Below are 12,357 nucleotides of genomic sequence, written 5' to 3'. Positions count from 1 at the left end.
TAATTTATCTGCCTTGGTTGGAGCTGCAAGGCTGAGTGAGATCAGGAAGCGAAATGTGTGAGTGTGTGTTCACTGCAAACCTCTGTCATTAAAGTTCTCACTTGTTCTCCAGAGCAGAACACAGAAAACACATGGCACTTTTCAACAGATCATAACTCAGACAAGTCTGAACAGATTTTCATTGCATTATATGATTGTTCCACTTCCAGATTTCAAAGATTTCTTGCTAATTACGGAAAACTATCACTTTCAGCTGCTTTTATTTCTGTACACTGGAAAATTAATCTGCACATGGGAAACATGGCCCAACTTGCAATATTCCATGCAAGTGCTTTGATTCCTGTGTGAGGAGGATGTATCTTACTCACAGAAACCTATCTGCAGTTTGCTAAGATAAACTGGTATTACCTCCTTCTCAAGAAGTTCCTTTCCTATGTCTTCTGTTCTCTTTCTGTCCCATCCAAAGCATTACAAGTGCAGTTGTTTATAACAATCATTGCATTAGAAAGATGATGATGTAAATAACCAAAGGTTTATTTCCCTCATTTCCAACTCTCATGTTTCCATAAAATACAATATCAGATCTTTTATATGAGGAAATTGCCAATCCATACTTTAATTCTTCTTCTTCATATGAATCTGCCATTAAAGATATCTCACACTTGTTGTCTTCCATTAGAAATTTAGGTATGACCTGTTAAGCTGTAGTAAAGACAAACTCTTGAGGCAGAGATTTATACAAGAGACCATGGGTGATATCTGGACAACCACTACCATAACTACCTGATGAACTAGCAGTTCCCTAGGGCTGATGGTCTCCCTATTTTGGGGTGACAGAAGACTGATCACAAGGCTCTTTCTTACTCTAGTTCAGGTAAATCTACGGACTATACCTTGTCCTTACATATTAACCTGGACCACATTGCTGGCATTCTCCCTTAAACTAATTACTGATGTTGGCCTTGATGATTTTAAAGGTCTTTTCCTACCTAAATGATTCTATGATAAATGACTTTGTAAGTCCCCACAATAACCTCTTCCTATATGTAAAGCAGTAGGCTTATCCCAAGAATGAGAGAAACGCAAACTGTGAGGGTGAACAGGAACTCTTCACCCACAAGGAAATTCTAGGTAACATTAAAGTAATACACTGAGATTAACTTTGTGTCAAATTGAAAGCACCAGGGATGTATTATTAGTTTGATGCACGCATGTAAGTTTGAGTTTAGTCAAGCCAGTGAGAATGGCAGCCGTTTCTCTTAACAAAATAATAAAAAAGTAATAATAGGGATTTAGCAGTCACCATTACTATGTCTCCCATCTTTCATCTTTTGACCTCAAGGAGAAGCTGTGTTCCTTGGTATCAGACATGAATCTAGACCAAACATCTACCATAGGACAGAAACATCATATTATCTCTATTATTTTGATATCTAATCTAGATTTCTCCCATAAAAGTGCAGTCTTAGTGTAACATCTTAACTCAAAAGATCATGAAACAGGAAAAACCTGGTATCATATGGCTTCTACCCTAAGCAAAACACATCTCTTAGCTTATTTTCAAGTTGTAATCCATGAAAATATAGAAATATATTCCCCTAACTATGACAACCTTCCTGGTACAAGTTCTTATTTCACTGCAGCCTACAGTAGCTTTATTGCCAGTCTTTCATTCTTTAGGTGACTGGTAATACAAGAACTGCAACTGGAAACTAAGAGACTAATGGCAGCACAAAAGAAAGAAAGGTAGTAAGCAAAGTACTTGAAGGCAATGAGCCATCAATCCTGACTGCATTACATCACAATCCATACAAGCGATGTGATTTAGCTCTTTTTCTTTAGTACTTCCCTCAAATTTCCCCAGGCTAGAGTATCACAATTGAGCTCATAAGGTGTAAATAAGGACTTTCATTTCCTACTTTCAGATGATGTAAACATTCTCGTGATTTGAAGTTTGGCAGATATGTGCTAGATGTAATACAGGTAGATGTGTATGCCTGCATATGACAGTCATGATGATCCCTGAAACATATAATAAACACCTGTCTGTATCCTGTAGATGGAATTAACTGAAAAGATAGAACACACAACTTTTGCATGTGGTAATGACAATTTGATTTGCAGTTCCTTCTTTTGCTGCTGGTCTGCATATGTTTTTAGAATAACAAAAAGTTATAAGAGTTGTAGGTATCAAGACTTAAATCAGTTTCAGTTTTACTTGATTGAGTTATGCCTCATGAAGTTTACCACAGCACAGTGGATTAAAAAGGAAAGAGGACTCAATCAGACTAACTCCATTCCTTAGAACCAGAAATAATAATTAAAACATTTACAAATACAGGATGGCAAAGTGGTATGTGACAACCTGCACACATTTCTCAAGAGCAAATACCACACCAGCCTAATTTCTGCCCACGATAAGCAGTTCTCACAGATAGAAGAGTGACAGTAATGTCATATATGTGTATCCCAGATGGGTCACAGTCAAGAGTGTGCACCATTGTTTCCTATTCAGATGAAAGTACTGCACAGTCAGGGTAGAAACAGCCGGGGAACTGTCCTCAGTGGTTCATTGGAAAGATACAAATAGTATGGTCCAAGGTTTTGCTACTGTTCTGTTTTCTCCTTAACGAACATGATGCAGGAACTAAGCGTTTCTAAATCTGAGAAAAGACAGCAAAATGGAAGGAGCTTGTGGAGATAAGGTTCAGAAGGCAAATCGACTTAGCATGCCAGGGAAACGTGTGAGAAAAGATAGAACAAAATTCTGGAAGACAAAGCAGGTCAATGGAGGTGCCAGTAAACAACCACATGAATACGTCCTGGAGGAAAGACTGGACAGCCAAACGTTTCACAGAGAAGGATCTATAGGTAATAATAAATAAAAATAAATCCTAACAATGGTTGCTATTGAAAACCACACATATTTAAATATGAGTAACAGAGTTTACATTTAAAACAATTATTTCCTGTTTGCTAGTGGAAGGTAAGGCTCATCATCCACTGCATCCACTCTTGAAAGCCATACTTTAAAAATATATTAATTGTCTGGAAAGAGTCCAAAGGAAAGCATTAAGAATGACCACAGTTCTAGCAAACATATACTATGAAGAAAGACTTGACAGAACCTGGGTCATTTACTGAAGACAGTAGAGGCATTAAAATGGTCTACAAATGTAAAATAATGCTGCAAAGAGCTCTTCCAGCACAGACAGGAAAAGAGTTAATGGCTTTAAGGTGCAGCAAAAAAAAAAAAAAAATTCAATTTAACATAAAAAAAAGGTTAAGTTAAACATTCAACAGATTGCCCAGGGAGGCTGTGGAATCTTTACCAGCAGAAATTTCTCAGAATAAGATAGGCAACCATCTATCCAGACTAGTTTAAATATAATTGATTCTGCCTTGGGGCAGAAAGCTGGACAAGACGACCTGTCAGTGTCCTTCACGGACCAATACTGTGAATTACAAAAGAATGATTTGTTGTTGAAAAATAGTACAAATGTTATTGAATTTGGCTTTTAAAAGGACACAACCCTGTTTCAGTTTTGGGCATATTGTAATATTTTACAATTAGGTTGAAGCTTACCAAATAATGTTTCTGATATAATCTGACTTTGCTGGGCTCTAAAATACACCAGAACCCTTAGCTATCACTATCAATTTTTCTCAAACTCAACATGTCCTGGTATTAATTTCAGCAAGAACATCTCACTTCTCAGACAAGATTTAGCAATAACAAAGTTGCAATGGGCCTTTACCAATACTCTGTCACATATTTACTAGCGTGTTATTTATTTACTAGCGTGTTATTGTCTCTAGAAAGAATAAGAAATTAATGTAGAGTTACCAAAACAAATTAACCAAACATGGCTTGTGAATCAGGATTATGCATTGCTTTATATACACTCTTTAACCCCTTCACTCCTTTAACCGCCAATTGCAATTGCAATTCTCATTTATAATCGTTCTCCTCATTGCTTATATGGTTTTCCGAAACAGGCAATGAATCAGCCATGTTGTTGCAGCAAACCCATCAGCACAGTGTGATCTTGTCTCCCCCTGTTATTAATTAAATTTTTTGGTTACAGTTGTTAAAAAAAGCCCCCACCCTTCATACATCATGTACATCAGAGGTGTCAAACTCATTTTCAGCGGGGGGCACATCAACCTGGTGATTGCCTTCAAAGGGCCAAATCTAATTTTAGGACTGTATAAATGTAGGAGTAGTTGCATTTATACAATCCTAAAATCACACTGGCCCCTTTGAAAGCAACTGAGAGGCTGATGTGGCCCCTGCTGAAAATGAATTCGACGCTCCTGACCTACACACCGTAACTATCTTGCCCTTTAACTTATTGTACCGTATTCTTCTCCACTTTCATGCTGGAAGAAGAAATTGCGTACTTTATTCAGAAGATATATGGAAACGCAATCACTTGCAGTTAATAGTTTTGCAATTATGCAAATTGATGACCATGCTTTTCCTTAAAAACGAAAAAAAATATTTGGCCGTTTCTTATCTACAGGACTTTATCTTTTTATGTCTGTTTGTAGGAATGATTTCTGTCACCTATTTTTCTACTAGAACCATATCTCACATCAAAGCACCTAAATATCTTTGAAAGTCAGGTACTACGTGTCCGAATACAGACATCTGAAGGTAAAAGATCTCGTTTCTCAGATGTAACCTATAAAAGTAGAATTAGTTTAGTTTAGTTATGTTAGATACTGTATCATGGTCAGATGGAGCCGCTGCTAACAAATATTAGCTGTTCGACTGTTTGATCAAATGGTATTTCTTCATTGCTTACGGTCCTGTGAAAGATGTTACAGTAGAATTGGCTCTTACCATGTATAGCTTGCAAAACAGAAAAGCAGAACACAGAAATGTAACTAATTTGAACTGCAGGAAACCATAATGGCCCCTTGATTTTTGAAAAAAAAAAAAAAAAATCTCAGAATGTAATGAATGAAAGAAAAATTTTGTTTTTAGAGAATAAAATCTGATTTGTTTTAAGTATGTGTCATTCAGAACAAACAACTATTGTGTATTCTTAATTTTTGCCAGCAATCTGTAACAAACAGAATGCATAGTAGTTTGTTTGTGATATTTGAAATATCCACACGCATGCATGCATGTAGCCATAAAAATAACTCAGTACCATCAAGATTAATTACATTCCTGGAACATAGGTTCATGAAGGGTAACCTATTTTGCAAGAAGACTGCAGATACTTAGTTTTCCTTGTGTTGCAGCAGTCTTTCAACTCTTTATTTTGGATGATATTTTAATAAATTGAACTAGTAAATCTGGTTCATAGTATGGGTGGTGGTCGTGGTTTTTGCATTAATTTGCTGGCTACAGCAACACTGAATTCAGTAATGTCTTGTGATATTAATCTATGAAGCAGGATACAAAGGAAAACAAAGGTAGTAAGCCAAATTCAAATTTACAGCTCCACTTACTGAACGACTTGTAACACAACTGAAATTCTGCTGTTTTGTGTATTTTATGGGCACAGCTATCATATGTTTCATCAGAAAATTCAGCTTTATATCTAATGCCATGTAAAGCCCACAGGCTAATATGACACACATACAGTCTCACCACCACTCTATGTCACAGTGGATTATCTATAAGCAGAAGATATTCAGGGATGAGTAATGTCTTCAAATCCCGCTGTGCATTTGTGTTACATAAGGCAGGTGCAAGTGTCTGCCAGTGTATGGGGTGGGTCTGAAGCCATTTTGGCCCTCAATAAGTACATCTGTCCCTGGAGATCACAGAATCACAGAATGTTAGGGATTGGAAGGGACCTCAAAAGATCATCTAGTCTAATCCCCCTGCCGGAGCAGGAACACCTAGATGAGGTTACACAGGAAGGCATTCAGGCGGGGTTTGAATGTCTCCAGAGAAGGAGACTCCACAACCTCCCTGGGCAGCCTGTTCCAGTGCTCTGTCATCCTCACTGAGAAGTTGTTCCTTCTCATATTTAAGTGGAACCACCTATGTTCCAGTTGCCACTTGTCTTATCACTGGTTGTCAATGATGTCTCAGTGATGTACTGACATTACTAACAGACGTAAATGTCAAGATTTGAAACTGGTTACACTGTAGGTTATAAACAACATTATAGTGCTAACATGGAATTACTAACTTTGCATGTTTTGTGTTGACCCTAAAGGTTCTACTTTTCAGAAATTAATTATAAATACTGTAATGTAGGTCATATTTTTTTGATGTATAAGCTATCACAGTGTAGCCTACTTGAAACAGTCACAACTCTTAAAAGGTCAACATGTAAACTTCGCACAATCACGTTTCTTGGGAGTACGATTTTGCCATCCATGACCAAGGTAAGAAAGTTACAAACACTGCCACAAAATTTGCTCAAGCCTTTTGCAAAATATGTCACCTTTCAAAATGAATTCTGAATTCCATTTATCAGACACCACCCATTAACATGTTGGAGGAAAGGGCAAAATTAGATTCATGACACTAAGGGCTCAAAGGCCTAGAAGACAATGTCTTGTCCAAAAAAAAAAAAAAAAACAAAAAACAAATGGGTCAGATATGATTCTTCTTGCACTGAACGGGTTAACAGGTTCTATGCAGTCATTTAAAAAGAAACTCAATGATTAAAACTTTGAATTCAGTCTGCCAGATGACTGACTAAAGATTTCAGAACTGGGATGGAATTCACAATTTGAAAATCACTAAAGCAAACTGAGACTTCATGTTATGCTGATGTGAGCTTACATGGACCCAAAAATCTAAGTGCTGTCTTCATTTGTCCTCCATCTGTGAGGATATTAATTTGAAAATTATTCTGGAGAACAACAATATACATAATATTGATAAGGAAAATGAATGCCTTAAAAAGATTCCTCTTGTACATGTGACAAGTGCAAATGCTCCAGTAGTCAAAGTTCACAGAAGGAAATCAAATCCTTAGAAATTAATTTTAACAACTGAAAATTATTTAGGGTAAAGTCTGAGGGGGAGGGGAACAAAATTAATATTACGGCTGCAATAAAGCCTTTGCATGCATTGATAACTTGTATTGACACAGTATTACAGAGTACTGACAAAGCTGTGTTTTAAACTATTGTGTATGATACCATTACTCTAAACAAACTATAGATTCCAACTTGGCTAGTGTAACACCAATGATTTCTTCCAGTACAGTTACAAGAGTCAGAGACCACCGTTTTATGTCTCTTGTAGATATAGTTATGTTGGCAGGTGTTTGCTGTAAGCATAGCTTTAATTTACTTTACAGACTTCCATGGAAAGTCTTCAGCACAGACTTCGACATGATGTAGAAGTGGAAGATGCATCTTCTATATACCACAGATCTCTACGTTAGTTACGTAAGTTTGCGCTGGAGAAAGAAGTTTTATTTTTCTTATACCTGTTTATGAAATAGCAGCAGCTTGGATAATGACAAACAACTCAGTTGAGGATGCCCTGGCACACCCCAGAAGAAGTCCCAAAATTATCACTGTGCTAATATGACTTAAATGGGAAACACAGATGTTTATATCAAGTACCCAAGCATCTCTCATAAATTTGCTATGCAATTAGCAGCCTTTTACGGCAAACCATGCAAGGAATGGTGTTGCTAAAACAAACCAAACAGGAATAAAGTTTCCCTTGTGACTTCTGATTAGCAATATAAGCGAACAACCAGATCCAGATTCTGTGCTATGGTGTATTTGCCTTGGCCCGGCAATTGCCCTTGAAATGAACTCTCTGCTCACAGAAAGCGTGTATGACAGCAACTGTTCTGCCCACTGCTTTCTGTGATTAGGGATCACAGTTAGGACAAGTAAGAAATGAAGCAATGAGAAAAGGGGGTTAAAACTCTGTTTCAGACCTACTTTTGCGCAGGCTTAGTTTAGCATTTTTTCATCCTGTACAGTACATATTCCATAGCAATTTCGGAAACAGTATCATTTAAAAGTTAACATCTGCTTAGTTGGTAGCACCAGATAAAAGCTCTCATTTGCAATGAACAGGCGAATTTGTTATTGCCACAGTCAATAGCTATTGACTCGGTAGAGCACTTCTGCTTATTACAATCAAATCCTTTTTCTTTTTTTGTTCAATAGTCAATGATACTGTAGTGGAAGGTACTGCTTAAAAACTGATGCAATATATATCAGCAACTGCTAGAAGTCAATGACTAATTGTTACGAAGACGAAACCATGTGCTAAGAACAGCATTACACATCTATTAATCAATTTTAGTGCACGCAATATGCCTTTATAGGTTAGTGGAACCATAATGTACCTCAGATAAATAGTTTCTGCTGTTATTAACCTAAGTTTTAACACAAAACACCTTTTAATCATGCTATCATTGCATAAATAATTTGGCTAGACAAGGTTCTGTCTCACTTTTACAGCACATCTTTTACTTATAGGAAATTTCTCTCCTGCATTGGCTTGTACAATCCTAGTTTTAGGATACACTGGCAAAACAGAAGCATAGCACAGTGTACGTGTCCATTGCTCAGACTGCCTCCTACTTTATAACTGCAGTACAGCAGTACTGCAAGACTTTGTTCTTTACACTTCATGTAACTTGCACGTTCCATGCCGCAGAGTGAAGTTTGTTGACAACTGATGTATTTTTTCATTCTATAATTATTGATCTATAATTGTTTTATTTTTTAAACCTTCCTGACCCCAAAATATTTTCTTTCAAACTTTCTCTATGTATTTTATATCTGAGATGTATATTTTTATAGGGCGGTATGACTACAACAGTAACACTTACTATTTTTATATTACTTCTAAGCAAACATTGCAAAAACAATACCAAAGTTTGTTGACTTTTTAAAGAAAAGCAGAACTGCTAATTATGATTTCTTGACTTACAGTTGTCTATAATCACTTTTCCTGTAGAACAGGAAAAAAGACTCTAATGTTGGAGCAGTGATTTATTTGTTTGTTTCTCTTTTCTTAATGCAATCTTAATTTCTCTCTAGACTGATGACGAGACATTACAGAAAGAAAATTTATAAATGTGGCAAAGATTAAACAATCATGCCATTGCCAAATGCATTATACTGTACTCTGTGTGCACCATCTAAGTGGATTTAAACAATGTTCATAAATCACAGTCATTAGCCTTTTCAGAAATGAGACATACGCTACTAGATCCACCACGTGAATCCTAGCCATACCGGTGATACTGGTTCATAAACTGCCCATGCTGGTGAAGGCTGGTGGAATTTAATTGCTGCTATACTGCCCATTATAAAGCAAGGAGAGAAATTCAATTAAGTCCCTACATATTTACATCTCTTGACAAAGATGTCCAATACTGCTCAGCCAGTATTAACTTGTGTTCTTGTTTGTTGTAAGCAGAACAGTTACTGGTGAGGGAGTAATGGAGGAGGCTATGTCATATCTTTCCAGAAGTCCACAATGTAATGGATTTTGTTAGTTTAGTAAACAAATTTTCCTAAATAATAATGAATTCATCTGTGCAATACTGTGTGAAGAAAAAAAATACTCTTAATCTTAATTTAGAACCACATAGAGACAGATTTGAATAGTCATCCCATAAACCTATTGAAATTCCATTCCAATGACATGAGCTCAGGCACTATACTTCCCTCTTCATTCCAGTACACTGTTTTAAAAACTTAGCTTTTAATATTCTAACAAGGTAAAACCAGGAAATACTTATAACATATGTATTGTGTTTATTGTGATGGTAAGAGATAATTGTTTTATACAGACAATAATTGATCTGTAAAAGAAAAACATAAGTACTGCAAATAAGCAAACAACATGGCTTAGTTGAGGCAACGATTAGTTTTGAGAAGGGCATATCTCATCAGTTTTTTAATTCGTTACTGCAAAATGCTGACATTAAAGAAATTACATGCATGTAAATAAGACTTTTACTTAATAATCAAATGATAACTAGATATTTGAGCATTTCAGAAAAGCCCATAACCCTGCTAAAAATGCCAGATTTCAGAGGCAAGGGATATCTCTTTGTAGCTGCAACATGTATAAAGAGTAAGACATTTCACAGATTATTCTGGAATTTTAGTGAGTAATTTCCAAGTGTACAATAAGGTTACAAGAGTTTACATTTTATTTCTCTAAAATAGGAAACTGATCTCTTCTGGTACCAAAATAGTAAACCACAACCAAACAAAGAGTGCTTGTGGGAAGACTTATAACTGCTGCTTTACATGATGATTTGTCTTGATTGTAAACTCAGTTACATTTATGATTTTCTCTACTGTATTCTGCTTGCCTATAAGCCAACTGTACAGGCCTATTTCATAAGAATGTATAAAGACTTTATTTGAATGAGGAGGATTTTTAGTTTAAAAATAAACATTAAATATTTCTAATGGAAAATGTATAGGCTGTGCATTTCCTATTATGGTCCCAAACTCTACAGTTTCTGCTGCATTTTATGATTTGGATAATTTCTGAGAATTGCAATCCATTTTAAACATGGAAGTAATGCTTATTTTTGATACTAAATGACACAGAATGGGAAAAACAACAAACAGCTATTAATAGTAACTTACTTTTTGTAACAACTCCTTCAAGGCGAATTATATTTGGGTGATCAAATTGTCCCATGATGCTAGCCTCTCTCAGGAAATCTCTTCTCTGCCTGTCCACATAGCCGCCTTTCAGAGTTTTAATTGCAACAGGTATCTCCCTTTTTCCTGGTGTCTTAAGACGTCCACTGCATACTTCTCCAAACTCACCTTAAACAGATAAAATACGTGATAGATCATTCACAGTGACTGAAGGACTATAGTACAGTTTGTATTGCTGAACTTAAATGCCTTATTTTTTAAAATAACCTTCAATAGCTGTCTTAAAACCTGACTTTTTTAATAGTTCAGAGTTACTTGTCATCAATGAAACAAACACAAAACTATTCAAGAAACTCACACATCCTGTAGAAGTGGGAAGAGAAATAACAGATGGCATATTCAAGTTATTGAGTTTCATCACATCCCAGAAAAGCAAAATATTCAGCATTACTTCACAACAAATAATTATCTTTCCTTTGTGCCACACCACGACATCATGGGGACTTGTACTTTCATTGCAACTGCCAAACCATCTGCCCTCCACAGTCTGGTTCATCTTGCTTTACTAACACTTTGAACTCCTACATCAATGTTTGTGAAATAACTGAGCATGCTATGAGGAAGGAATGTAATGACACTTAGATTTTTGTTCTAATGATGACAAAATACCTAAAATATCTATTTATAGCAACATCTATCTATGGGGTGTCATCCACTACGACCTGTATGAAAAGAAATGCTGTGAGAATATCAGAATATCTGACTATCCTCCAATTGCAGAAAGCGTTTAAAATGTACTCAAGGTTATCATGTCCCAGAAAAGCACTTGCACATGATTTACTTACATGGGCTCACACACCTACTTGACATTAATTACATATTTCACTCTTCAAAGGCTAACAGTTTCAGCAAATCAGGACTGAGCTGAGTTAACAAGAGGAATCTCAAAGCTTGCTTCACATGATATTTTCCTGGGTATTTAAGTGCCTTTGAAGAATGGATGTCTCTTTACATTCCCTTTACACATTTACTAATTAAGTTTATATGAAAATCATAGCTTCCCTTAGATCTTTAGAGGATATAAGTTCTTACCCGCTCCATTGACTGCTGTTTGAATTGGTTTTCCTTAAACTTTAAGGGCAGAACAAAAGAAAACAAAATAAGAGAGCTCGAACCTGTAACAGGGTGTCTTCAGATATGAACTGAATCTAGGAGAGGCCTTAAAGGTAGAAGCTTCACTTCAGAAAATTATCACTCCCTTATTTTATAGGATTACATTGGATATTGTCATACAGCTTTTATTTTATTAGAATCAGTTGCTTCCACTAAAACAAACCAAGGTTTTATTAGCCAATAAGATCCAGGAAGAGTGGAGGGATTAAAAAGCCAATTTCATAGCTTGTCTTTCATTTCAAAACAGAGACATCCTCTACTCTAAGAGTACAATTAACAGATGCTGAACATAACCCCTGAATAAATTAGCAGCTTCTTAAACAGCTACCAAAGCCAAGTGTCCTAGGTTTTACTTCTACAAAAAAACCACCACCCATTTGTTTTATTTCTACTCCATTTTTAAAAATAAATGAAAGCAAGTGCTTCCCAAAAGATATATGCATATGTGTGAAAATATGTCATCAGACTAATGCTCTGGGAATTTTGACAAAAGGTGAAGTTGGGTAGGAATTTTCCTATACGATTTTGCCCCTCTAGCTCTTAAAAAACGTTCTCCTTAAAAGTTTGTTTGTCTGACTACTGCCCCTGAAAAAGTAG

The 12,357-nt window shown here is 36.1% G+C and overlaps 1 protein-coding gene across 8 annotated transcripts in view; it reads right to left on the bottom strand.

The window, feature by feature from the left end:
• The window catches only part of EPHA6 (EPH receptor A6), a 492,663-nt gene that overhangs the window by 100,003 nt on the left and 380,303 nt on the right, over positions 1–12,357 (bottom strand). For all 8 annotated transcript variants that reach the window (XM_065853097.2, XM_065853115.2, XM_065853107.2 and 5 more), the window contains one exon: positions 10,570–10,755. In XM_065853097.2, coding sequence (XP_065709169.1) covers positions 10,570–10,755 — 186 coding nt within the window. The remainder of the gene's footprint in view (positions 1–10,569; positions 10,756–12,357) is intronic.

The sequence above is a fragment of the Patagioenas fasciata genome, chromosome 1 (assembly GCF_037038585.1).
Source record: "Patagioenas fasciata isolate bPatFas1 chromosome 1, bPatFas1.hap1, whole genome shotgun sequence".
Taxonomy (NCBI): domain Eukaryota; kingdom Metazoa; phylum Chordata; class Aves; order Columbiformes; family Columbidae; genus Patagioenas; species Patagioenas fasciata.
This window is presented reverse-complemented; position numbering and strand designations above follow the sequence as displayed.